The 27080-nt window shown below is 35.9% G+C and overlaps 1 protein-coding gene across 1 annotated transcript; it reads right to left on the bottom strand.

The window, feature by feature from the left end:
• Positions 1-24510: 24510 nt before the first annotated feature.
• LOC113352313 (universal stress protein PHOS34-like) lies at positions 24511-26677 on the bottom strand. The gene is made up of 4 exons (XM_026596148.1): positions 26500-26677; positions 26304-26398; positions 24721-24848; positions 24511-24622 (listed from the first exon to the last, which is right to left on the bottom strand). The coding sequence occupies exons 1-4, from the start codon at positions 26675-26677 to the stop codon at positions 24511-24513; spliced, it is 513 nt and encodes a 170-aa protein (XP_026451933.1).
• Positions 26678-27080: the final 403 nt, after the last annotated feature.

The following is a 27080-nucleotide window of genomic DNA, read 5'->3' as shown; positions in this document are numbered from 1 at the left end:
TTATCTTGAGAAAAAAGTCATATTGCTATATAGACTTTGATTATACACATTTGCTATTTTGGGCTGAGTTTATCTCGCTTATCTATTTATCGAAATATGTGTTGGTAAGCTTTCGCTTTGGCCAAGTTCATCTTTACTAGTGACAAAAGTCATATTAGTTTCAATTACTTGAAAATGGATTTGACAAAAAATGGTTTGTGAATAACAACTATATAATTTCCTCTAAGAATGTTTCAATTATTGAAATAAAAGTATAGAATATATAACCTTGGAAGGATATAAACATTGTGTGGTAACAGATACGTGTGTAAGTCCTTATTCCTTGAAGCAAAGTATGCGTACTTTGTTGCTCAGGAAAACTGGAACTAAAGTCCGCGTACCAGCACACGCACTGTCAGAAGTTCACGTTCCGAGAATTTCCGCTGGAGTTTATGAACTGAAAAAAAACTTATTCCGTGTACTTAAGTCCGCGTACCAGTATGCATACTTAAGTTGGTTATTTTCTAAAAACGGTTATTCGTGAACTTAAACTTATAAACTAAAGAATGCATAATTGCAAACCGTGGCTATAAAGTTCATGAATTGATTCGAGTGAATCAAATCGTTTTTGCTTCAATTGTGTCTTGTATACTTCTATAAGATCTAAGCAATTGCACAACTCTCTAACTAGTTCATTTGAGTCATTTGAACTAGTTGTAGTAAAGAAGAATATGGTTGATATGAAAGTGCTCATATGGTTAACCATTTGGATAACTACCGTTGAACCAACTAAGTGGACATGTTTGGGTACCGTTACACAAACCTAAATAAGCGTGCATTTCATTTGTGTGTAACAAGCTAACTTCGATCTAATAGTTGAAAGATATTAGCTTGAATCTAATCAGGTTTTCATCTAACGGTGAATATTGAATGGTTTGTTACTAAGCTGACATTGATTGCAAACCCTGATTGAAAGTCTATATAAAGGAGAACTCTAGCAACTGGGAAACCTAATCCCCACACCTCATGTGTGATACTAGTTGTATTAGCTAGAGTCGATTCTCCTTTAACCTTAGGTTTCTTCTCGAGACCCTGTAGGTTAACGACTTGAAGACTTCATTTGGATTGTGAAGCCAGACCCAATTATTTTCTCTGTAGTTGCGTGATCTGATCTTGCTGTTTCTATCATATTTAAATACAATCGTAATATTGGCTTGTGATTGATTTCTCCGATAGGAAAGATATAAAAGAAGTCACAAACACCTTCATCTCATCGTTTGTGATTCCTCAATGTATTCTTTCGCTTGTCGATTAATATTATTGTGAGGTGACTGATAATTCTAGGCTGTTCTTTTGAAATATAAGTCCGGGTTATCAATTGGTTCATGTTCACCTTGATTTATCAAAAGACGGAACAAGAACTCGTAGGTATTTCTGTGGGAGACAGATTTATCTATTACCGTAGACTTTTCTGTGTGATATAGATTTGTTTATTAAAGTCTTCGACTTTGGGTCGTAGCAACTTTTAGTTGTTGGTGAAATCAGCTAAGGGAATCAAGTGTGTAGTATCCTGCTGGGATCAGAGACGTAAAGAGCGCAATTGTACCTTGGACCAGTGTGAGATTGATTGGGTTTCAACTACAGTCCATACCAAAGTTAGTTTGTAGTAGTCTAGTGTCTGTGGCGGCTTAATACAATGTGTGTTGAATCTGGACTAGGTCCCGGGGTTTTTATGCATTTGCAGTTTCCTCGTTAATAAAATTTCTGGTGTCTGTGTTATTTATTTTCTGCATTATATTTTGTTATATATTTAAATATCACAGTTGTGCGTTGAATCGATCAATTGTGAAATCCAACCTTTGGTTGTTGATTGAAATTGATTGATCCTTGAATATTGGTCTTTGGCACTGTTCAAGTAGTTTCTCTTGTATTCAATTAGACTTGCAGATTTCTATATGCTTGAGTAAGTATTGAATCAAAAAAGTGAGATATAAGTCTTTGATATACTTATATTAAGATTGAATCTGACTGACTAGTTGATTCTATTAAAAGTATATTGGGGTTAGTCCATGCAGATTGCTAAGCGAAATATTGGGTATGGTAGTTAGACCCCCGCTTTTTCAATAACCAAAGGTTGGATTTATCAAATAAATAACAAACACACCAGAAGTTTTGTTAACGAGGAAACCTCAAGTGCAGAAAAACCTCGGGACCTATTCCAGATTCGAACACCACACTGCATTAAGCCGCAACAGACTCTAGCTTACTACAAGTTAACTTTAGACTGGAATATAGTTGAGCCTAACCAATATCACACTTATTAAGGTACAGTCGCGTTCCTTACGCATGTGAATCCAAGCAAGACTCTACGCACTTGATCCCCTTAGCTGATCTCACTCACAACTAAGAGTTGCTACGACCCAAAGTCGAAGACTTGACAAACAAATTTTTTTCCCACAGAAAACTCTGTACTTATAGATAAATCTTTCTCCCATAGAAATACCTACGAAGTTTTTGTTCCGTCTTTTGATAAATCAAGGTGAACAGAAACCAATTTGAAAAAGCGGGGATCTAACAACCACACCCAATATTTTTAGCTTAGCAAACTGTATGGACTAACTCGAATATACTTTCAAAAGAATCAAATCTATACAGTCAAACTCAATCTTAAGAAAAGTATATCAAAGAGTTATATCTCAATTTCTCAATTCAATCTGCAATCAAACAAATAGGAATTTGTGAGACTGATTGAATATAAGAAATAACTTGAAAGGTATCAAAAACCAATATCCAAGTGTCAATCAATTTAATAAACAACCTAAGTTGGATTCACAATTGATTGAACTTACACACAACCTGTGATATTTCAATTATATAAACAAATATAACGCGGAAAAGAAATAACACACACACCGGAAATTTTGTTAACGAGGAAACTGCAAATGCATAAAAACCGCGGAACCTAGTCCAGATTTGAACACCACACTATATTAAGCCGCTACATACACTATCTTACTCCAAGTTAACTTCGGAATGGAATGTAGTTGAGACCTAACCAATCTCACACTGATCAAGGTACAATTGCGCTCCTTACGTCTCTAAATCCCATACGCACTTGATTCCCTTAGATGATCTCACCCAAAAATAAGAGTTGCTACGACCCAAAGTCGAAGACTTGATAAACCAATCTTTCTCACGCAGAAAAGTCTATTGAATAGATAAATCTGTCTCCCACAGATGTACCTATGAGTTTTTTTGTTCCGTCTTTTGATAAATCAAGGTGAACAAGAACCAATTGATATACTGGACACATATTCCCGAAGAACATCCTAGAAATATCAATCACCACACAATAATATTAATCGTATGGTAGCGAAACAAGATATTGTTGAATCACAAACGATGAGACGAAGATGTTTGTGACTACTTTTTATCTTGCCTATCAGAGACTACATCTCGAGCCAATCTTAGAGAAGATAGTACTCAACCACGATAGAAAAAATAGTTGGTTCTGTCTTCACAATCCCAATGAAGTCTTCAAGTAGTTAACCTACACGGTTTTGGAAAAACCTAAGGTTAAAGGAGAATCGACTCTAGTCGCAACTAGTATCACACAGGAGGTGTGGGATTAGGTTTCCTAGTTGCTAGAGTTCTCCCTTATATAGTCTTCAACCAGATGAAGAGACGCTGAGACGCGGGATTCCACTACTTTTCATATTGTTATGGTTCAGTCATTAACTCTAGACAACATAACTCAAACAAAAGAAGTTGTGACTCTAGTTCTTTGCCAAAAATAGATTTCGTAAAATATTATTTGTAAGTTAAAATCATGGCGCATCTAAAGTATTTAGAACTAAGCATGCGGCATCTAACAAAATAACAAAGAATTAATAGAAACTATAAAGCAATTAAATCTATGCAAGAATGCCAGAGAAATTAAAGGTGTCAGCTCTAAAGCTAACTGAAGAGAAGGGGAGACACATCCACACGACTGCTAGATAAAGAGATATCCGCTATACAACTAGATAAACATTGTAAGATGCGTCCGCTGCTTTACAGCTGGATAAGATTAGGAGAGAGATAAAAATGAGAGGGACATCTGCTGCACAGCTGGACTAATTACGTGTGATGAGTTAAACCAGTGCTAGAAAGATCTTGTGTCAGATTGAAAGCATACTAACAAAGCAACCAAATGTATCTTTCTTCGACTCTCTCATAGTGCTCAGTAGAAACAACGTCTTCTTCGGTCTTCAACTGTTGATGATAAACTATCGAACCTCATAGAACCTTGACAATTAACTCTTCTCTTCGGTTTCTTGCTTGACTTATAAATTTCTACTTCCCTTTGGCCTTATTGAACAAAACGTAACGATGATTTTTTCATTTTTCATTTTTTTTTTCAACACAAAAATAACAAGACAAAAATTTAAATGTCCATGATAGAAGGACTTTAGAACTTGGATCTTCGCAACTTGTGATGTCTTGGTATCATGAACTTCAACAACTTATATCATTTGCTCTTATAACTTTTTGTAACTAAGTCTTCAACTTTGATTTATTTTTTTTTGAATTATTCTTTTCTATTGTTGCTTCTAAACCTTAAACGTCTTCAACTTTCTTCATAAATTTTGATGTCGCTCTGCTTGTTGATGATGATAAGTTTCTACCGAGAGAGAGTCGTAATCCAGTAACTAAGACTACATTGTGAGGTTGCTTTGTCTTTCTGGCATTTCCTGACCTACTTGCCTTTCCATCATGGATGGTTAGGTCCATCACGGTTACCCTCTAAAAGGAACAAGTTCTCTCCTGAACTTCAAGGATCTCAATGTATTTTTCTCTAATGTCTCAATAGATTGTTATCTCTAGCATTCCAATTTCTATATTTTCGTTGAGAAACAGTTTGTAAACTTAGATAACCGGATACCATGGGACGCTAGAAGTTTCAAAAATGCGACTAAAATACCCCCAAACTTAAATCTAACATTGTCCTCAATGTTCTAAAGATAAAATTAAAAGCATGAACAAGGAGAAACTGTTACCACTTGAAGCAAAAGAGATAAGGAAACATATTACCGTGTCACAAGAATATTGGGTTACCTCCCAAGAAGTGCTAAGTTTAAAGTCTTCAGCCAGACATTGGAAGAATTAGTCACCTCATAGAATCATATAGAAGTAGCCGGAATAACTGTGGGTCATCTGGATCAAAAAGTATTACCCACAAGAAGAGGAAACTACAACAGACCAAAAAGATACCGAACATACCCTTGTTTAAGACAACTACATCTAGTTGTGGCTCAGGTTCAGGTTCTATAACTGGTTCTAGATAACAGGTTTTCATCGGTTGGATTTCCTCAAAGCTAATATCCGATTCAGGTATTAGAGTCTGGAAAAACTCAACTAAGAACTTAGAAGCACATAACAACAACCTGAATAATTGGGGATCCTCTAAGTCAATCAGATTTGACTCACACAGCTGACCACAATGAAAGAGGTGGTCTTCCTTAAGAAAATATGTCGACCTTAATATCCTAAAGTGGATTAGGTTTAGTCTCAAAACTTAATAACCGACACATCTTAAAATCAAAAGTTCCCACAATTGGAAGAAAAGTTTTTGGTGGGAAAACAAAGTCAATCTTGGTATCATGGCCTAGGTTAACCACATCAACCAGAGGATAGGTTTCTAACAACTGAGCTTCTTTCTGGACATCATTAGGTTCGGAAAAACGTGTATGAAAATAATCTTGTAAGATGGTTGAGGCACAAATGTCAAGTCCTACAGGAGGGTACTTAAGAGTTAAAGCATACGGAGAATGATAATCACCCCCAAACTTAGAGTTTTCTGTGTCTCTAGAAAGACTAGTCACAACTTCCCTAATTTCTAGGTCATCAGATTCCTGGAAATGGTCAATAGATTCTTCTAAGTTGGGTTCATCCTCACTCATTTCTACGAGTTTATCATCTTCCAAGACTCGTGTTTCTAAATCGCTAGATTCTAAAACAGTATTCTCAGGGTAAAATCTTTCCTCTAAACCATCATCACAATCATATAAAGGATTATCAGCGGAATTTTCTAGTAAAGGCTCATTAACTAAGGTGTTAATCATAATAACTTCCTCTGATTCACTGATAGGCACATCAAATAATGGATTATCCAACACACAACAGACTAAAGGATCATGAACTGCATCGTCTAAAACGGTGGTATCTCTAGTCAAATCCTCATCCTTTTGAATAGGTGAATAATTATTAAAATTATTTGTATTTGAACTAGAAACAACACTATCATTATAAAGCTCAATTGGAGTAACAAATTCCTGATCACTATGCCTACATATTTCATGTTCTTCATCAATACTATACTCATCATAGTCATCATCATTATAACATGAAAATGATCGAACCTCATCTAAACAAGTTGTGTCACCAATTCTAACCTCTTCATCTTCATTATTATAAAAATTATCCTCATTTTCATGGGTGAGATATGAAAGAATTTATTGGCAATCACGAGTAATTCGAGCAATTCTTTCTTCAGTCTCTAATTTATGCATACGTGTTAACTCAGCAAACTCATGTGTTGACTCAGTTAACTTACATGTTGACTCAGATAACTTTCTGAGGTTATCTTCTAAAGAAGGTTCACTCACCGTTAAAGTTCTTTCGTCCATAACTAAGTCATATGTGTCCTCTAACTTATGTGTCGACTCAAGTAACTTACGCGTTGACTCAAGTATCTTACGTGCTTCATCTAGAGGAGAGGAATTATAAGAATCTTGCTTGCATGACTGGTATGCATGTGAATAGTAATTTGGTTCACCATGGTATGACCCATATCCTTCAAAAGGATGGCGTTCCCAACCACTATTCACACTCTGGTCATAATAAGAATGATGTTCATACTGCTCAGTCGGATACTCATTGTATTGGCTATTATAATACCAGTTCGACATCCTAACTGCAAGGGAATTCTAAACAAACACAAAGAAGGCTGACTCGACCACAACAATCCTAATTTATCTAGCAAACAAAAACCATGATGGCTCCACTTAGATTGTTTCTATACCAGCTTCTAATCCTTCGAAAGGGAATTCGTTACAATTTAAGCAAACCCCTATGGAATCAATCCGAGTCAAAGTAAGTTGAATAGAAGCGAGGGAAGCTGCGTGGAACTTTGATACCCAAGGCCTCACCGCATTACAAGGCGGCGCAGTCACGCATTCAACTCACAGAAACCATCATGAACTTAGAAGTATGCTTAAAAGAGTAAACAATATTTTTCGAATGACTTTCCTATTAAGCTCGTTACCCTATCGGTCTCATTCTAGTCCAAATTTTAAGGCTTAGGTTCGCGTAGGTTACGTGTTCCTAAGGCGGGCAAGAAGGAAACGGTGATGAAATCCGAGTCCTTATCTTGATTTGGCCAGGCCTTGCCCTTTACTAGAAAATTAAATCCGATTTCAGGTCCTCAACATGTAAACATACAAAATCATCCAGTAAACCCGCTGACAGGGGGTTCGCGGGTGTTTAGAATTCTTACCTCTCATTCCAGACGGGGGATGAACCGTTGAAGTCGATTCGTGCCACGACTCCTATGTCATGTACGAACCCGAGGGGCCGAGGCGATATCTTAATCGTCGTCCTTCTCTGCAAACAGTTTATTTAAAAGTACCCTTCCGTAGGGTTTTAAAATAAATAAATAAATAAAAATGTCCAATGTCCAAAAATAAAAAATGTCCAAAAATAAAACTTTACAAAAATAAAAAACTTAATTACAGTTTCTAAAAAAATAAAATAAAAATTATTTACAAAATCTTCTTCTTCACTCCTTTTGGATTTCTCTTTTCTTTCCTTTTTGGGCTTCGCCTTTCTTTTCAGCACTTCTCTTTTTCTTTAGCTTAGCTCCAAATCTGAAAGCAAACAAAAGTACCAAAACGTGTAAAAAAGAACAATAAAATAAAACCTAAAAACAAATCTATAAACAAATCCGCGTCGGCGGCGCCAAAAATTGATGTGTTTTTCAATTGAGTTGTAGTAAGATGATTCATTCACTCAGATTTGTTGAGAATTTGTTTTAAGACTTAATAAAGAAAATAAGGAAAAATATATATACAAAATTTGTCACAGGATGAGGAGAGACCGGGACTCGGGATTCCACTACTTTTCATATTGTTGTGGTTCAGTCATTACTTTTAGACAATATAGCTCAAACAAAAGAAGTTGTGACTCTAGTTCTTTGCCAAAAATATATTTTTCGTAAAATATTATTTGTAAGTTAAAAGCATGACGCATCTGAAGTAATTAAAACTAAGCGTGCGACATCTAACAAAATAACAAGTAATTAATAGAAATCATAAAGCAATTAAATCTGTGAAAAAGTCAATAAAAGAATTAATTCATTTACCACAATCATGAAAAGTTTCTTCCTCCGTTATCCCGGTGGTGGGGTTTAGCTCCGCATGGTGAAAACACACTCAAAGGAATTTTTCATTGCTCAAAAAGGTGTTTACAAAGAGAAAAGGTATAAAACATGGCCTTTGTAACAGTTATATGTGTTACTGTTTCTCTAACTCCCACGGCTCTGTGTTGCAAACGCTGTAGAAAATAAGTCTGCCTCTGATGTACGACCCTCGTATGTGAGTCGTTATCACTATAGGAAAACGACTGTCTTTGGCAGTCTGTTCTTCGTGTTCTACAGCAGCAGAAAAATATTCTCTACAACTCGTCCAATCTCTTCTCTGTAGCTCTCTATTCTCTTCCCCAACTCTCCATCAATTCTCTTTCCTTACTTGTAGCAGAACAAGAATAATTTCGATTTTCTCTCTTTTTTTTATCTCTTCCACACGCCTGAATCCTCCAAACACGCTGAGAATGAGTCTCTGGTGAAATAAAACTCGTACAAGAACGCTATCTACACATTATTTCCCGTGATATTCTCTGGTCAACGCTGAGTTTACTTCCTCTTCCCTGTTTTATTTCACTCGAGCTACCCAGCCAAACTTAGTCGAACCACAAACCCATATGATGTCTGTTAAGGCAATACAAGCCGGACCAACGAATTCCAGCGATTTAATCTCGCTGAAACACCTCCACATCAAAAATATCCCACAGAATATCGAGTATTTATCACTTTCTTGTTTTATCAAAAACTGATTATCTGGCCCATCTCCATTGAATTAAACCACCAGACTACGCCTTTTTCACTAAGTCAAGCCCAATCCAACCGATTCCAGCAATTGAATCTCATCAAATCACCTCCAAATTTCGAAACCTAATTGAACTGTGATGCAACTTACATTCCCTCCAAAACTGATTTTGAATTTGGGAAGAAGGTAGTTGACCCCTATCCATCCGTGGAGTGCAAGTAGCAGGTGTCCAACTGAGGTGCCCCTTATAAATAGAGGTGCCCCTTATCCCAAGCAGGGGTCTATTTAGCAAATGTCCTCCAGGTGCCAAAATCAACTTTTCAAGCCGAATTTTCCAAAAATGTTTATTTCCCAAAAATGCCTACAAACACACAAAACACCATAATAAGGACGAAAACAAGTAGTAACAATACGAAACATTGAGGAAAAATTAGACATATAAATGTGTCTATCAGGCGCCTTGATCAAATCAGCACTCCTTGTGAGAGTCCTTATTAAATTAGTCGCCCAACCTAAATCATATGCTTAAGCTGAGGATCCAAGGTGCCTCTCCCGGATGGGATTTATTGACCCCAAATCTCCATGACTCAGGTTCCGGTGGCGGTGTAGCCTTTCCCTGAGCCATGCAACGGGTACCCCCTTATATGACGTACTTTAGGTCTTACATTTTCCTCTTCCGAAATTGCATTCGTGAACTAGGGTGTACGCCATAAAGGTTTGCCCCTTTCTCTTTTGTCATTTTTCTCTGATTGTCTTCTGTAGAATTGATTATCTCTGCGAGAGTCTCGCAAATCATCATATTGTATGTGGATTTCGCAGTCTCAATTTTGTCATTCAATAAAATGTATTTTTGAGAATTTTACTTATTGCGAGAGTGTCGCAACAACTTAATCATTCATACATTTCTTGTTTTTATTACCTTTGCCGTCTTCTGCTTCTGCTTCCTTGGTAGTGATATGTTCATCATTTTTATTCTGAGCTAGCATTTGTTTTGCAACATCTCTTCTTCTTTTCTTTCGATTGCATCCACCATCAACCTCTCACTTATCTGTGTATCTTTGATTTTGTGTCGCCAGTTTTCCTTTTTGTTTGCTCTTCCTTCGCAAGATTCTATCTCAGTTTCGTAACACCTCTTTCCTTCAACCCAATCTCCCTTTATGATTCCTACACCGCTGGGGTGAGGGAATTTGATGCACTGGTGGAAAGTTGAAGCTACACCTAAAATCCCATGTAGCCAAGGTCGACCAATTAACGCATTGTAGGGTGATTCTACATCAACGACACAGAATAAGATTTCAGAAGATATTCCCTTCAATGGAATTCACATAGTAACCTCCCCTTTAGGCTTGTTAGCAGTACCATTAAAACCATATATCTTATATGTTGATGGTATAAGATCATCATCTCTTCCTCCCGTAGTTTTATAAGTATGATAAAATAAGATGTTCACAGAGCTTCCAGTATCGATCAGAATTCTATTAATTTCCCATGAATCTTCAGCTTCATCATCCTCATCTTCTTTCGGTTTTGGATTAATTTCTAATTTTACTACCAATGCATTATCATGCACCTCTTCACCTTAGGGAATATCTTCCGCGGTAAAAGAAATAATATGTTTCTGCCATTCCTCTAGTGGCGAAATTTTCACAATTTCTCTTCCATCGTTATCTCTTGCGAACACTCTACTCAAAACATTGTCATGAAAATCTTCGATTGTCTTATATGAATGTACGATAGAGTGACAGAATAGATTTTTTGCTTTTACACCAACTTCTATGAAGAATGTTTCCTTCTTTTTCATCGTGTTTACTTTGTGATGCTATGGTGGTGGTGGCAATGGTTGAGATTGTGGATTCCCTACCAAAAAGTGGTTTAGTTTTCCTTGATCTATCATTCTCAAAATAATTCTTTTTACATTTCTGCAATCATTTGTTGTATGTCCATGAAAATGATGATTAAAACAAAACTCATGGCTTCTGTGGTTTGGAGGTGGTTCCGTTCCCATGTTCCATGGTGTTGGTATATTCTCCATCAAAATTATAGCTTCCCATATTTTCTCCACACTTGCATTTAGAGGTGGCATCTTGATTTCTTCCCATACTACCTTGTGACCTCCTTGTCCTCTATTATAGTTTTGTCTTTGACCTCCATAAGTTTCTTGTGGTTGATCGAGTCTTTGAATCTTGTTATTTCCACCACGATTGTAGAAATTTCTTTCTCTTTCATACTCCTCTTGATCTCGGCTTCCCATAACCACTAGTTTCTGTTGATTGTTACCCGTCATCTTCTCCTGTTGTACTTGCGAAGTATTCGCTACTGTGTTTATTAGCTTGGGTAATAAGCTTGCATTCGCTGTTTGTGAGATGGTGTTCGCAACTGGATATGATTCCATTTCATTTTACCTTTCCTCTAGAGCAATGTATTCTTCTTGAAGTTCTCGCAATTCAGTCATTGTGATCGTATTCTTGACTCTGAAAGTTTGGACATATAATAGGTTTGTTGCAAACATAGCATTGATAAATGACAATATAAGATATCTCTCATCTACATGTCCAGCCATTTCGCTACACATAGTTCTCCATCTTTTAGTCAGGCGTTTCAAACTTTCGCCAATCCTCTGTTTTAATCCAAACACATCTTCTATACCAGGTCGCGAAGAATTATTACTTATATATGCCCCTAGGAATGTAGTCTGCAAATGATTGAAGGATGTTATTTTATTCTTTGGTAGACCTTTAAACCATTTTAACGCCTCTCCTGTTAAGCTGGATGCGAAATATTTGCACAATACATCATCATGATTTTCCCATTGCAACATGCACCTCACATAGGCTTTAATGTGTTGAATTGCACAAGTTGTTCCATCAAAAATGCTGGTTAATGCGGGAAAATTGCATTTCGGTGGTATTCCTCCTAACTGTACTTGCCTTGTAAATGGAGTTTTCACAGCTTCTTCTATTGCTTCATCCAATTGTCTTCTGCCTACTTCTCCTCAATTATTTAGCATTCCTCTCATTTATTCTAATTATTTCAAGATTTGTTTATTTACACCTGAATTTTGATCCATTGGTCTTTTTAATTTCGCCTCTCTTCTTCTGCGTTCATGTCTTTCTTCTCTCGCGAAATTTTGCATTTCTTCTTCATTATCCTCATATCGTTTTCTTCTGCGATTCTCTTCCTCATCTCTATCTTGAATTCGCATATGATGATGCCTTTCATTTTCCCCTCAATGATTTTGTTCATTTCTTATCAATTCAATTCGCTGTCTTTCAGCCATCCTCTGTACTCTATCATACTCTTCATTGAGATTGTCGTTATTTCGGTTTTGTGTACACCTTCTTTCTCGATTTTCGTGATTGTTCTGGCGAATTGTCTCCTGAAGCTCTTTTTCTTCCATTTCCGCTATCAATCTTTCACGTTCGCAGATTAAACGTGCTTGTTCAGCATAATGTCTTTCAATTTCTTCTTCAATCGTTTGTTGATTTCTTTGAGTTTCTCTTTCATGTAAAATTCTTCTTCCTTCCTCTCAATTTCCTTCGCCATCTTGGTCATTTCGTCCCTGACGTTGTCCATTCTCTTGAGTTCTACCATTTTGACCATCATCAAAAGTTTCATTTTGTGGAACGTAACGATCATCAGCTCTTCCTCTATTTTCGCGATATTCTTCATTAGGATTTGATATTTCTTCTTGAATATTGTTTCCAGCATTGATTGTGGGTGAATTTCGCCTCATTTCTCTTGTAGTCGATCTTGAATATGATTTTATAATACTTCTCGATCTTCTATTCTGTAGTCTTATATTCTCCATCCTTAATTCGTGATTTTGCCTTGTTTGATTTGCACGTTCTTCTGCATCAGCTCTTCTTTCTTCATGTATTCTTCGTCTCAACGTTTCTAACGCTCCAATTTCCTCATCTCCATGAATTATTCCTTCATCTGCTTCTTGATTTCTCTCAACTTGTCTATGGTTTCTGTTTTGTTGCTCTTCTTCTACTTCTTCTGCCGAATTTGATTGCCAAGTGTGTATACTCACCCTATCATAATCTGTATTCCTCCCTTGTACTAGTGTTTGTTGAATTGGTGGTTGAATTTGATTTTCTCTATTACTTATCATTCTAGTAGATTCTCCCATTTCACTTCTTTCTCTCCCAGCATATCTCTTGCTTCTTCTAACAGTGGTCGGTTGTTCGGATGTATTTATTCTTCTAGCCATTTCTTCAATATTAACAATATTGCAAGAAATTATGGAAAATTCTTAATCAATCACTCTAAATCTTCACAAATCTCAATATTAATCTTCAATTTTTTCTAGAATAATCTTCAATCATTCCCTGTTTCTAGCGCCATTATATAGTTGCAGAAAATCCTACACTACACCCCTCATATGATTTCATTATTACTCAATTCATTTTTAGGTTTACACTCTTAATTTTATTGATCAATCTTTGAATGTTCTTACAAGAAAAGATAAAGGAATCAAGAATGACCTCTGCTCTAGACTTTCTCTCTCCTATTTACTTGTTTCTTACTCAAAAAAGATCTCTCTCTTTCTTCTCAGTTGAACGACTATTTATAGGAAAATACATAGTGGATAACATCTAATCTGTCCTTTATTTTCGTACATGGCTTGCGACATTCTCGCAACCTTACAAATGTTAATCTCGCAAACTCTCTAATTTTCGCAGGATCGTCATATCTTTCTCATGATTTTGGTTAACGTCGTTTATTATATCGCTTCTGAAATTGTTTTGCGACGCTGTTGTGTTGTGTTGTTGATAATTTCGCTGAAATATTATTGTTGCGAGATTCTGATCCTACATGAAGTTTGTTTTCATGATCAACAACATGATAGCATGTTATGAACATAGGGTCCTCGTGAAAGTCAGCAAACTTTCCCTTTTCAAATTTATCTCCCTTTTTGCATCCATCCATTGTGTGCACCATAATCTCACAGGAGAATTTTGACGTTACCGAACGAGTATATATCAGAGGAAAAGTTCGTGTATATATATTGAAACTTTCATAGGGAAACCCTAGTTACTCACTTACGTTCGGTAATGGGCCAGGTATACGTACGCTCATGGTTATGAACCGGGTTCAATACCAAGAGAACAATGGAGTCTAATTTAAAAGTAGTTTTGATAAAGATCAAAGCTAATTCTAAAATCAATGGCAGAAAATCTTAGCTCAAGAGAAAAGAACATAAGATTAATGTTTATAGATAACAAATAGACTGTCATATGGAAGACAAACAAGGGTTTTCAAAGTGAGCAACAAAGAGAAATTTTCCAAGAGTTACTGATCAAACATATTACAAAAGTAATAATTAACCGGATCAAGTCTCAAAAGTAAGATGATCAATTTAAAAAATAAAACAGATACAACAGAGACCACCTTTCCAGGAAGAAAACACTTCTTGAGATTTATGAGCATCCTCACAGGGTCTCAAGGAGGATGCTCATAAGTAAGCAGTCAAGTTGTAGTTTTACAAGCAAATAGCTCATCAAGGGTATTGACCTTATACCTTTTTCTTTCTTGACTGTCATCAGAAGCATCATCATACTTTTCAAAAGAATTCATATGAGAAGAATAAGTATTACATGATGCAGTAGTTTTTCTTGCCTTCTTAATACTGCGTTTCAGTCTATTTATATTGGTCTTGAGCTCCGAGACACGATTGTTGATGTTAATGTATTTGGGAACAGACACACTTGATTCCATACTTTCTTCAGTGAGTGGCAAGGAGTTTGAAATTTTCTTCTTCCTTCAATGATTTTTTCTCTTCACAGAGCGATTTAAAGAGTCGGGCGTTGTTGATGGTGGATTTTCATGTAAGTCTAAAATTATAAAAACCAAGTTTATACGCTAACATCCTGCAAAGGATAAAGCCATTGATAAAGTGAAGGATACTTCATCACAATAAACTTATAGCATTTCCGATTAAATGCATGAATAACATTGTATTTCCTGTACTCATTATCAGTGCGACATGACGACTGAGTGTTGTTCTCAGCAGAGCAACATGAACCTCCAAGCATTAATGATGAACCATGTACGAAATACCCGTATAGGCTACAACTCTCAGTGTGCTATACTATCCCGATTAAGCATACAACTCTCGGTGTGTTATACTAGCCCGATTGAGCATATGGACTAACCATAAATAGTCTCAGAAACAATCATGATCATCCAACTTCACCAACATGAATGGATGACCCGGATTGAATCCAAAACCCACAAGCAGGTATTGGATTACTCACCGCCGACCCAATGCGTCCCCCGCATGGTCGGCGTCCCCAAAAGGGTGGCATAGATTTCCAAACCGTCCAGCCAAAGCAGTATGGACGAGAAACCCTAAATTAGGGTTTGCGGCACATTACATGTGTCGCAAAACAACCTCAACCATAGAGGGTGTAGATGTGGATTCAGGGGGTCCGGAGCATGTCAACATGATCACCGTAGACCCACCTACACACATGAATAATCGGTCAAATCCAACCCCAGTTGGTTGTTCCAAACCGATCGCCCAAAGTAGGCATGCCGCAACGGCCGGGAAAAACCCTAGTTAGGGTTTCCATTGATCTTGAGCGTCCGTTTCTCCTGATCGAATGAAAGGCTTAGGAATCGAATAAGCCAGTCCAGTAAACATTAACATGATCACCATGGACTCATCTTTCTCTCCGCACAATCAGCCAAGGCATATCATGCCTGGTCGCCTCGATTCGCACGCCCGAACTAGCGTGGTCACACCTCCCGATTATGAACTGATATCGACCACTCAACTTCTCCGGATAAATTGAGTGGCTTAGATCACGTTTTCATGGGATAGTCAGGTATAGGCGTATATACCAGCACGCCACCAACACACCAGACCAAACGGCCAAGACCGACCAAGCTTGGTCTTCTTGAAACACGCGCCCGAAGTTGGCATCACACGCGGCTTTTGCGGCACCAGATTTTTGTTACAAATCGATCTCAACCACTCAAATTCTCCGGACAATTTGAGTGGTCCAGATTGCACTTTCACGGAACATTGAGGTATGGGGGTCTATACGGCATGCCATCTACACGCATGCCCAATCGGCCATGCCAAAAAACGTACCCAAGCTTGGATTCGACCAAGCTGAAAAGTGGTGCTTGCACACCTCTTTTCAAAACCCCAATTCCACTAACGGTCGCAGATGAGTGTCTCAAAGATCATCTTGTCCGTCCAACTTCACCGGCTTGGTTATACAACCCTGGTCAGGAGTTAATTGGTCAATGAGGAGTCCTGGACAAACGCTCAACAACGATGCTTCATACCTGCTGAATATATTCGATGCATTACATGCATAGAATACACACGATACTTTACAAGTATTGACTTCCTGAATAACTTAGTTATTTAATCCATCATTATATACTACTTTTTGTGGGTCCCACGATCCACACACTCGAGACATCAATCATGTCACAAACTTGGGGATACTTACTGGGGTATTAGTCTGGCGGTTTACAGCGTGCAGCGCGCAACACGCCATCACAAGAACGTGTCAGGAAGTCATGGGAGGTTAGTGATGACGGGAGGAGTGGTCTTACACCTGATCGTGTGACAGTTACCAGCATAACTCCACTACTCCATCATTCCACTTTCTCCACTTCCTACGAGAGACGTGAGTAAGGCTAAAATGACTTGTATAAATAGGTTCTCCTCCCTATTTTCCAAACAGGACAAGACAACAGAAGCAAGTGTTGATACAATCGTATTCAAACACCGTAACTGATAGCTTTCATCCTGTAAGCCAGTTCAGCTTTCTGATACAAGTCATACATATCCAACACCTTCACAATCTCAACACCTTCTTCGCTTCCCTCCCTAAGATCAACCCCATATCCTTCACTTTGTGACCGAAACAAGTCTGGAACGACCATTTCTTGGTTTAGGCCGGATTTGCACAGATTGATTTCTCGAATCTACAAGCACTCCCTTGCAATGCATTGTTTATGGTTTAAACTCATTTCTCATCCACACACCCCAAATTACCAAAACCGAAAGAAATTGTTTTCACCCATAAACAGGCGTCCATATGACATTCTCTCTGTTATGATTGTGAACAGATTTTGTGTCATATTTACAACCAAGAATTGTCTCATCACAAAACTTTTCTTGATTGTAGACTAGACATCTAATAACAGCATAATGAGAAGCAGGTTTGATTACTTCTTTAGACATCCATACAAGAATGTTATGAAGTTTTTCATTCTGCGGTCGAAAACGACATCTCCTTTCAAGATGACCTTTGTTAATTTCCATAATAATAATAGTTAAAGGGAAAGTTTTTTACTGTTTTCACGTGAGCTGTTTTTGAAGGTTGACAATATTTGTCCTTAGGGACATCAGCTGCTAAAGGTAGTCTTTCACTTTTGATATTAGTGAAATTTTCACATGTAATTTGTTACTAGCATATAAAAAATTGATCTTACAGTACTTGGAGCGTTTATTCCTTCATAGCCCAGACCACGTGTATCACGATGTTCTTTACATGCTGCCAGCATAGTGGATAATTTTGTAGAGCTAGCATTGAATATTTTTAGATTCTCTTCCAGTGAATTGACCTTGTTAAGGGACTTCATTTAGATATGAGTAACTGTACCTAAACGTGTGCGCCTTTGTTGGCTCAACAATAGTTAACCGAAGTTAGCCATATGAACACTTTCGTATCAAGCATATTCATCTTAACCATAACTAGTTCAAATGACTCAAACGAACTAGTTCTAGAGTTCTTCAATTGTTTATATTCTCATAGAAGTATACAAGACACAATTAAAGAAAAATCGATTTTGATTCACTCGAATCAATTCATGAACATTATATCCACGGTTTGCAAAAGATTGCATTCCTTAATATATAAATGCATTAGTTCATGAACAAACGAATTTTAGAAAATAACCTACTCAAGTATGCAAACGGGTACGCATACCTAAGTAGCCGGACTTGTACTGTGTTTGCCAGTATGCAAACGTGTATGCATACTTTCGTTCACATCCGAACTTAGTTGAATATAGTGCACGTACGGGTATGCACACTAAAGTTCCAGGACTTCAATTGACTTCGCAAGTACGCAAACAGGTATGCATAGTATAGCTCCCGGACTTCACCTGACTAACCAGTACGTATACGGGTATGCATACTAGATTGCCAGTCTTTGACTACACATACGCGAGTACGCATACCGTGTTTATATCCAATCATGGTTAATCGTTCTAAACTCCCATTTCAATCATTGAAACATTCTAGGAAGACAGGAATAAATGTCTCACAAAAACTATTAGCTTCAAAGCAATTTTCAAGTGATTGAATGATCAATATGAAACATTCCAAGTCTACATCAAATGACCGTCTTACACAAATCATGTAAGATGTTACAAAGAGATTTTCACATGATCATCTTTTGAATTTCGTCAAGAATATAAGATGAACTTGGTTAAAGCAAAAGCTTACCAACACATATTCCTAGAAATATGTAAGCGAGTTAAACTCAGCTTGAAATATCAAATGTGTATAATCGAAGTCTGTATAGCTATACGATTTTTGTCTCAAATAAGAGATAGAGTAGATAGACTTTTCAGTGATAGATGAATGCAAGTCTCCACATACCTTTTGTTGATGAAGTTCCACAAGCTCCCCTTAGTAGTTTTTCATCTTCAATCGATTAACGTCGTAAAGTATAATGCTTAACTACACTCTCTATCCTAATCCGAGACTTAGCTATAAGTAGACTAGAAATCAAGAATTTTAGTTTTGACAACTAAACTTGACAAACAAGCTTTAGATAGCAGAGCTTGCGAGTTCGACCGAGCAGTGCTCTAACACAATTGATAATCCGGTCTTATATTCCCGAAGAACAGCCTAGAAATATCAATCACCTCATAATAATATGGTAGTAGAACAAGTTATTGTGGAATCATAAAGAATGAGACAAGTATCTTTGTGATTACTGTTTATATCTTACCTATTGGAGATAAATCTCGAGAAAATATTAGAGAATATAGTACTCAATACGATAAAACAAGTATTTTCAGAACACACAACTATAGAGAAAATAGTTGGGTCTGGCTTCAGAATCCCAATTAAGTCTTTAAGTCGTTAACCTATAATGGTTTTAGGGAAAACCTAGGTTAAAGGATAAACGACTCTAATCGCAACTAGTATCACACAGCAGGTGTGGGGATTAGGTTTCCCAGTTGCTATATTTTTCCCTTATATAGTCTTCAAATAAGGGTTTGATAACTTTGAGACGAAGCAATCAATATTCACCGTTAGATGAAAACCTGATTTAAAATTCAAACTAAGTTTCCACCATTATATGGTCTTATCTTGTTACACACAAATGAAATATACCTTCATTTAGATATGGGTAACCGTACCTAAATGTGTATATTGAGTTGGCTCAATAACAGTTAACCGAAGTTAGCCATATGAACACTTTTGTATTAACCGTGTTCATCTTAATACTTCTAGATCAATTGATAATCAAATGACTCTAATTTTGTTACTTATAGAGTTGTTCAATTGTTTATATTATTATAAAAGTATACAAGACATAATTGAAGCAAAATCAGATTGACTCAAAAGAATTCATGAACATTTTAGCCACGGTTTGTAAATATTGCATTCCTTAATTTATAAATATATTTGTTAATGAGTATGAAATCATAACCAATTTTAGAACTTAACCTCATAAGTTTGCAAACGGGTACACAAACTTAAGTTTCAGACTTGATCTTTTCCGACAATTCACAACCGGGTACGCATACCTTCGTTCCAAGCCGAATTCAGGTGAAACAATTTGCAAACAGGTACGCAAACTTAGTTCCCGAACTTTCACAGTTAAAACCGTTCGCATAGGGTGTGCATACTTGGTTCCCGGACCTGAATCATTCTTACAACAGTTTGTATACGGGTATGCATAATGTGTTATATCCAGGAAATGATTAATTGTTCTAAACTCCCGTTTCAATAGTTGAAACATTCTTAGAATACGACAATAGATGTCTCACACAAACTATTAGCTTATAAGAAATTTTCAAGTTATCTAATGATCAATGCGGAACATTCTGAGTCTACATCAAATGACTGTCTCACACAAATCATGTAAAATGTTACAAGGCGATTTCACATGATCATCTTTTGACTTTCGTCAATAATAATGTTGAACAGTCACATATTTCGAGAAGATATAAGCGAGCTAAACTCAACTCGAAATATCAAATGTGTATAATATAAATCTATATAGCTATACGATTTAGCCTCAATAGGAGATAGAATATAATAGACTTATGAGTGATAGATGAGTTCAAGTCCCCACATACCTTTCGTTGATGAAGTTCCTACAAGCTCCCCTTAGTAGATTTTCGTCTTCAATCGATGAACGTCGTGAAGTCTAAAGCTCAACTACACATTCTATCATAATCCGAGACATAGCTATAAGTAGACTAGAAATCAAGACTTATAGTTTTGACAACTAAACTTGGAAAACAATATTGAAATAGCAACGCTTGCGAGTTCAACATAGAAGTGCTCTAACACCAACCTTCCTGTATTTCTAAATCTCATATATCTGTGGTTTGCAAACTAAGTTTTCCAACATACTTTAAGTACAAATTCAGTAAGTTCATATATCTCTCTTTTAATGATTGAAACATTCCCAAGTGATATTTTCATTTACATGGGAAATTTTCAATTAATCCAAAAATTAACTTCTAGAACTAATATTGTTCAGGACCTTTGAACATCCAATCGTTAAATCAGATTTCGAGATTTTTCACAAGACAAGCTTGACTCAAAATATCTTCTTTGTTTTTCTACTATAAGTCATACCCCATAGTATCAATAGACAAAATGATGGTATAATGAGTAAAATATAATGATTCAGTTTTCACATACCTGATACAGAAGTTCTCCAAAATGTCTTTGTAGATCTTCAGTATTCAAGAGTGGTCTTTGATATTCAACTAAAATTCCAACCTATCTGAAAATTGACCTAGTAGACGAGAAATAAAGATATAGTTTTGATCACCTAACATTGACAATAAGCTTGAGATAGAAAAATTCGTAGGTTCGATCGAGCAATGCTCTAATATATATATATATATATAATTCAAAAGGTATTTATTTCAAGGCTTTACGATGCAATTTGTAAACTAAAAATCTTAGGAGGATTATGATTCATGAACATGGAATTTCTTAACATATTTATGGTAACTACAAACGGTTAGAGTCTTATTCAAGATTCTCTATCATTTTTTGTAATGAGAGCCAAGTACATTAAGGATATCATGTTCTGGGAAGAGTATCAGTCCAAAATGAAATGATTCTTGAATTTAGAAGGGGGTTTCAGAAGGTATAATTAATACATAAGAAAAATTACATTTAAAATTGATAATCTAAATAAAATAAATATCTAGGAGGACAAATAGATAAAATCAACAACTTTATCATTTTTTAAAAGAAAATTAATTGTCTCATGATCTTGTCTTGGTCAAACATCTGTTATATGACACAGGAGAATGTAGATTGGTTCAATCAGAATGATTGTACTGTTATCATGAGTGCTCTTTATAACATGAAATGATACGAAGTCTGACAGAAAACGGGAATTTCACTGTGAAATCCCTATATAAAACAGAATGGAAGGATAACTACAGAATCGACGCTCTAGTGGTTGATTGGGGAAAAATATGGAAAATGGATACCATACCAAACATCCATTTTTTCCTTTGGAAATGATGGATTAATTATACATATTGATGCTAAAAATTATAATTCCCTACGTTACGTTGATCTTATATGCAAAAGTTTTAGTTCTTGCTGAAAAGAAAACCTGACCATATTTTCATGAATTACTCCTTTGCAATATATGTATGACAACTTCTTGAAACTAACATAAATTTCTTTGGTGCTTCTATAAACTTCCATGAATGGTTCAATTACTAGTTCAACAATAAGCACAATACTAAAATAGGGTTTCCAATTATATTTATGTTACTACCTGTTGGTTAATCTAGAAAGCAATATTTGATAGTATTTTCATCGTAACTTTTCCAAATGATAAAAACATAGTTAAAAGTATCAAACAACATCTTTGCTCCTACAACAATGTCATGCACAACCAAAGGAATACCGTCATCAGTTTCGATGGAGAGGATACAAATATTATCAATAGACTTATGTTTACTCATAGGGAAAAATTATGTTTAAAGAGTAAACTGTAACAACATTGCCATAATTGATTTGTTATTTGCAGGAAAATGCATAGGAGTCAGAGGAAGTCATGATATAGTGGAGGTGAAGCATAAAAAATAACTACTTTAGCTTTAAGTCTGACTAAAAAAATATAGATGGCAGATATAAAATTTGAAGCTAAAGATATTTACACCCTCAACAATTTTAAAGAAAGTTATTAAAAGGATGACCAAGGGCGATTCTCTTTCAATTTTTTGAAGAGCATATGTCAAGCTTCGATGGATGATATCAGTCAAACTGATCCAAATTCACCAATACAACGATCGAACCCAATTTGATTGTAATGTTTGCTAACAGTTTGAATTGACCGAACTTAAGGGCGCTTTAGGAAACGATATAAAATAGATAATTTTGAGTCTATGGATTTTATATAGGGTATAAATCCCACATATTATTTATATTTTTGCAAATAGACTATAGGGGTAATTTTTTGAATTCCACAACACTAAAATTAAAACCTAACTACATCAATCGATCATAACTACATCAATCGATTTAAAGTAAATTTCATTATTCCTTTTTCAAATTTCATTTCAAACTAAACATCGTCGATTGCAACCCATTAGTCTAAATTATACTTGTGACTAGTTTATCGATTCAAAATTGAGAACTATAAAGAATTTAGATTTTCTGTGTTTAACCACAACCAGTCGATGTTTTTGTCAAAATTGACCGACATCTGCAATAACCGGTCGATGTTCATGACTGCGTCGATCGATGTATATTGATGTTCTTTTTGGTTGAAGAACATCATATCCAGAATCGGTCGATGTGGACCTTCATATAAACCGACTTTGGTTAAAGGAAGTGCCCAATTTTTCTTTATTTAAAAATATGGTATGAAAATATGGAATCCTTGGATCTAAGAACAATCATAACTTGTACCCAAACCCAGAAGTTTTTATCTGAATATTATAGAGAATGTAGAGACAAGTTTAACACAAAAAGAATGAGGTTATTCTTACATAGAACGAATAAATTTTGAGCATAAAAGTCGAACAATTACCCATATTTACAAATGGTTGATAAGGGCTTTTATTAAACCGATTCCGGGAAAAACATTTATAGGAAAATCTCTTGAATTTCAGTTTTCTTCAGTACACGAAGGGAATTATATCCACCGGTTATGGACGTATTTTTATGTATAAAACAATAATATTTTGCTTGAGCTTTTTTACAATCGACACTTGTGGAGGATTGTATCAACCGATATCAATCGCCATAAAACTGAAGAACATATGCTAATTCTAGGTTGATGTTCATCATGGATAAAGAACATCAAGAAAAATCAGTCATAAAAATGAAGAACAAACGCCGATTCTAGGTTGATGTTCTTCATGGATCAAGAACATCGATCAAGACTAATCATCCATAAAAATGAAAGACATATGTGGATTCTTGGTTGTTGTTCTTCATGGATCAAAAACATCAAGAACAACCGACCACAAATATGAAGAAATATGGCGATTCCGGATTGATGTTCTTCATGGATCAAGAACATCAACAACAATCGGTCACGTATATGTGTTGTATCCGCTGTTGTTCTTGAATCCAAAATTTTGAATTTTTCCAAATAATAAAGAATCAAAATTTTCATAATTTGAGGATGAGTCCACACTAGTAAATTTCACATCTAACATAATTTTTTTTCTATGATTAACACTAATTAATTATTTCAAAATGGCCATATTTTTTCATTCTAGTGATAAGCACCAAGCAGAAGTCATAGGCTCAAAATTAGTCGGGAAACTAAATGGGGTTATTGTTCCAAAGCGCCTCAGTTGACCGTTCAATCGACTAGTAAAATTATATACACACTTTTTATAGGTACCAGTTTACTGGAAGGGTATCAATATACCTTTCCCAGTAAACTGACTTTGACTTGAAATGTACTCGTCATGACCCAAAACTCACAACATAACACAAATAGACATCGCGTGCCAAACTTTGCGTGTAAACAAAAAGCAAATACTTCGTCTGTTCCACAAATATTTTCAGATTCTGCACAAATTTTAAGAAAACAAAACATTATTTTCATTTTTACCTTGAATAAAGCTCTTGTTTTTCCATTTCTACATATTCCTCTTATGTAAAAGTTGGTATTCAAAGTGAAAAAATGTTCCATAGTGAGTTTGTTATCTTGGGTTTCTTCACGATCATCACGTTGCAATGAGCATGGTGGGCGCAATAGTCACTTACACTCCCCAAAAGAGCCCTGCAAACGAGAAAAAATAACCCTAGAATTTTAAACTACTCTTTCAAAAGTATGCATCAAACATACCATATGATCATGTTGGGGCAGCTACGGTATACCTTTTTACTGCTCCATAACCGTGGCTGCCAACAACCAATATGGTTGCACGGTGTCTTTCTACGGCCTCGCACATCACTTTCCTTGGATCCCCTTCCATCACTTCGAAAATCACATCATCAATTTTTACCTGGGTATATATATATGCCGTAAAATAATTTCACATATAATTAGAAGTATATTCCATTCCTTTAGAAAAGGATCACAACAAATATAACTGTACAACGTTTCCGTTTGAAAGTTATCTGTGGCTCACTCTCTGTAAGAAAAATGTTACATTCACCGAGAAAAATCCCAGAAAAAAAATCATGTGATTTTCCTTTTGATCAAGTGGCATTAATTTATAAAGACATTAAAACGAAAACTTTCCAAAACTTTGAAACGAAAACCTCTTTGCCTGAATCCCCTCTGCTCAGATCGGCTCGTTAAGGGATAATCTGAGCAGATGAACTAGCAACGCAAGCTCTATTATCTCTTGATCTATTACATGTTTTTTTTTTATCTAGTTTTCCTTTAGATTAAGTTTTATTTTATCGTTGTTCTTGAGATTTTATGGGTTTGTTTTCAAGATCTATGGATGTTCCCGCGTGTATGGTTTGTGATCAATTTATGAGAAGAAATCATAACATATGTTCATCTTTAGTCCTGATTTCTAAAGAACTTGAAGCAGCAGCAACATCATCTCCACCGATTCAAAGCGGATTTGCATTTCCTAACGTTGGTGATGATCGGAATTACTTTTCATGCTTTAGATTTAGGAGATATTCATGTTCTAGGGTAGTTTGCCGATCCTGTTTTCTTTGAATATATTTCTGTTTCAGCTAGTTTTTCAAGATTTAGGTTTCAACAACAGGTTTTTAAAAGTCACCAGCAACAATAACATGTTCTAAGACACCGAAAACTAAACCAGAGATACAAAAGACACCGACAACAAACATTTCCAGACTGATTCCGATGAAGATCCAAATCAGCTTATACCGATTTCTTCCGACGACGACCGATTTAGGTTATCTTTGTTATTGTTATTTTGAAAAATCCCTTGCTAAATTTGTGGATATTTGGATTTTTCTATACCTATGTCATGTGTTTTACTTTGTTTTTAAAAATAACCTTGAGAAATGGTTGGATCCTAACATCTCTAGTGTTTGTAGGGGTGTTATATGCTTTGGATGGGTTAATTAGAATCCAAACTATGCCGTTTAAACTTGTTCTACTACTGAGAAAATTGTATGTAATGAGTAAGATTTTGATTGAGATTATGATTTGTAAATGTGTTTCTAGGTATTGTGATTGTATTGGTATTTGTTGCTTGTTTCGTGTAATTGCTGGAAATCCCCTGATCAGTCCTGTAATCAATCCTGATTTTACAATATGTGGATAAAAAAAAGTGCCATTAATTTTACGAGAAAAAGATTAATTAGTGGAATGCAATATCAGAGGAAACCAGTGGATGGTCAGCACGGCTACGTCTACGTACCTTGGCACATTTACACCTTAAGAATCAGATGTACTTGTCATTCTTAACTAATTCAGATCATCAGAATCTCTAAACAAATTATCGTTATAACGTATGTGATGGACTTACAGATTTTGCAATACAAATGTCTTTAGCCTTTTCCAAAGCTCTCTTTGAAGTCTTTCTTAGATCAACATCAACAATTGCCACAACATCGGCAGCCCCTAAATCAGCCAAAAAAATATTCAAAAATGATAACAAACTGTCTCTATATATAAACTTCAAAAACTTGAAGAAAAGTGAAAATCAAAATGATTCAAATTACCAGGTCCAGACAAGCCAACAACAGAAGATGGAGAAGGTTTAGCATGAACAACCACGAGTTTAAAAACAGAATTCGAACCAAGAGGTACGAAAAAATGATCAAGAGTCCATTCAAGTGTACTTTGGTCACTTTCATCGATTCCGACTACTATTAATTTTTCTGCTGTTGCAATTGCCATTGATCAAATCTCTTTTTTTCTCACTGTAATAGAACAGGGTCTTAAATTGTGGGTGTACGATCATACGTACATTGACATATATAGATGTTGGCAAATTCAATGCTCTTCTTTTTACAGTCGGAAACTTTATATATATAAACATATAGAATTTGTCAATTTAGCATACTATTGTTTTTCCCTTCACCGTTGAATTTTAAAGTTTAAGCATGGCAGGCACGACGACTATTATTGTTCATGAATCAAATAGTTGGAGGCCAACATTAAATAATTAAGTAGAGTGCGTTGGATGTCGCCACATTTCCACATTTACCTTTGTTAGAACTTAGAAGGTGTACTGCACGTCGCGTGTTACACTTTGTTATCAGCTGATAGACACATTTATGTGTCTAATTTGTCCTCAGTG

The sequence above is a fragment of the Papaver somniferum genome, chromosome 2 (genome assembly GCF_003573695.1).
Source record: "Papaver somniferum cultivar HN1 chromosome 2, ASM357369v1, whole genome shotgun sequence".
Lineage (NCBI taxonomy): Eukaryota > Viridiplantae > Streptophyta > Magnoliopsida > Ranunculales > Papaveraceae > Papaver > Papaver somniferum.
This window is presented reverse-complemented; position numbering and strand designations above follow the sequence as displayed.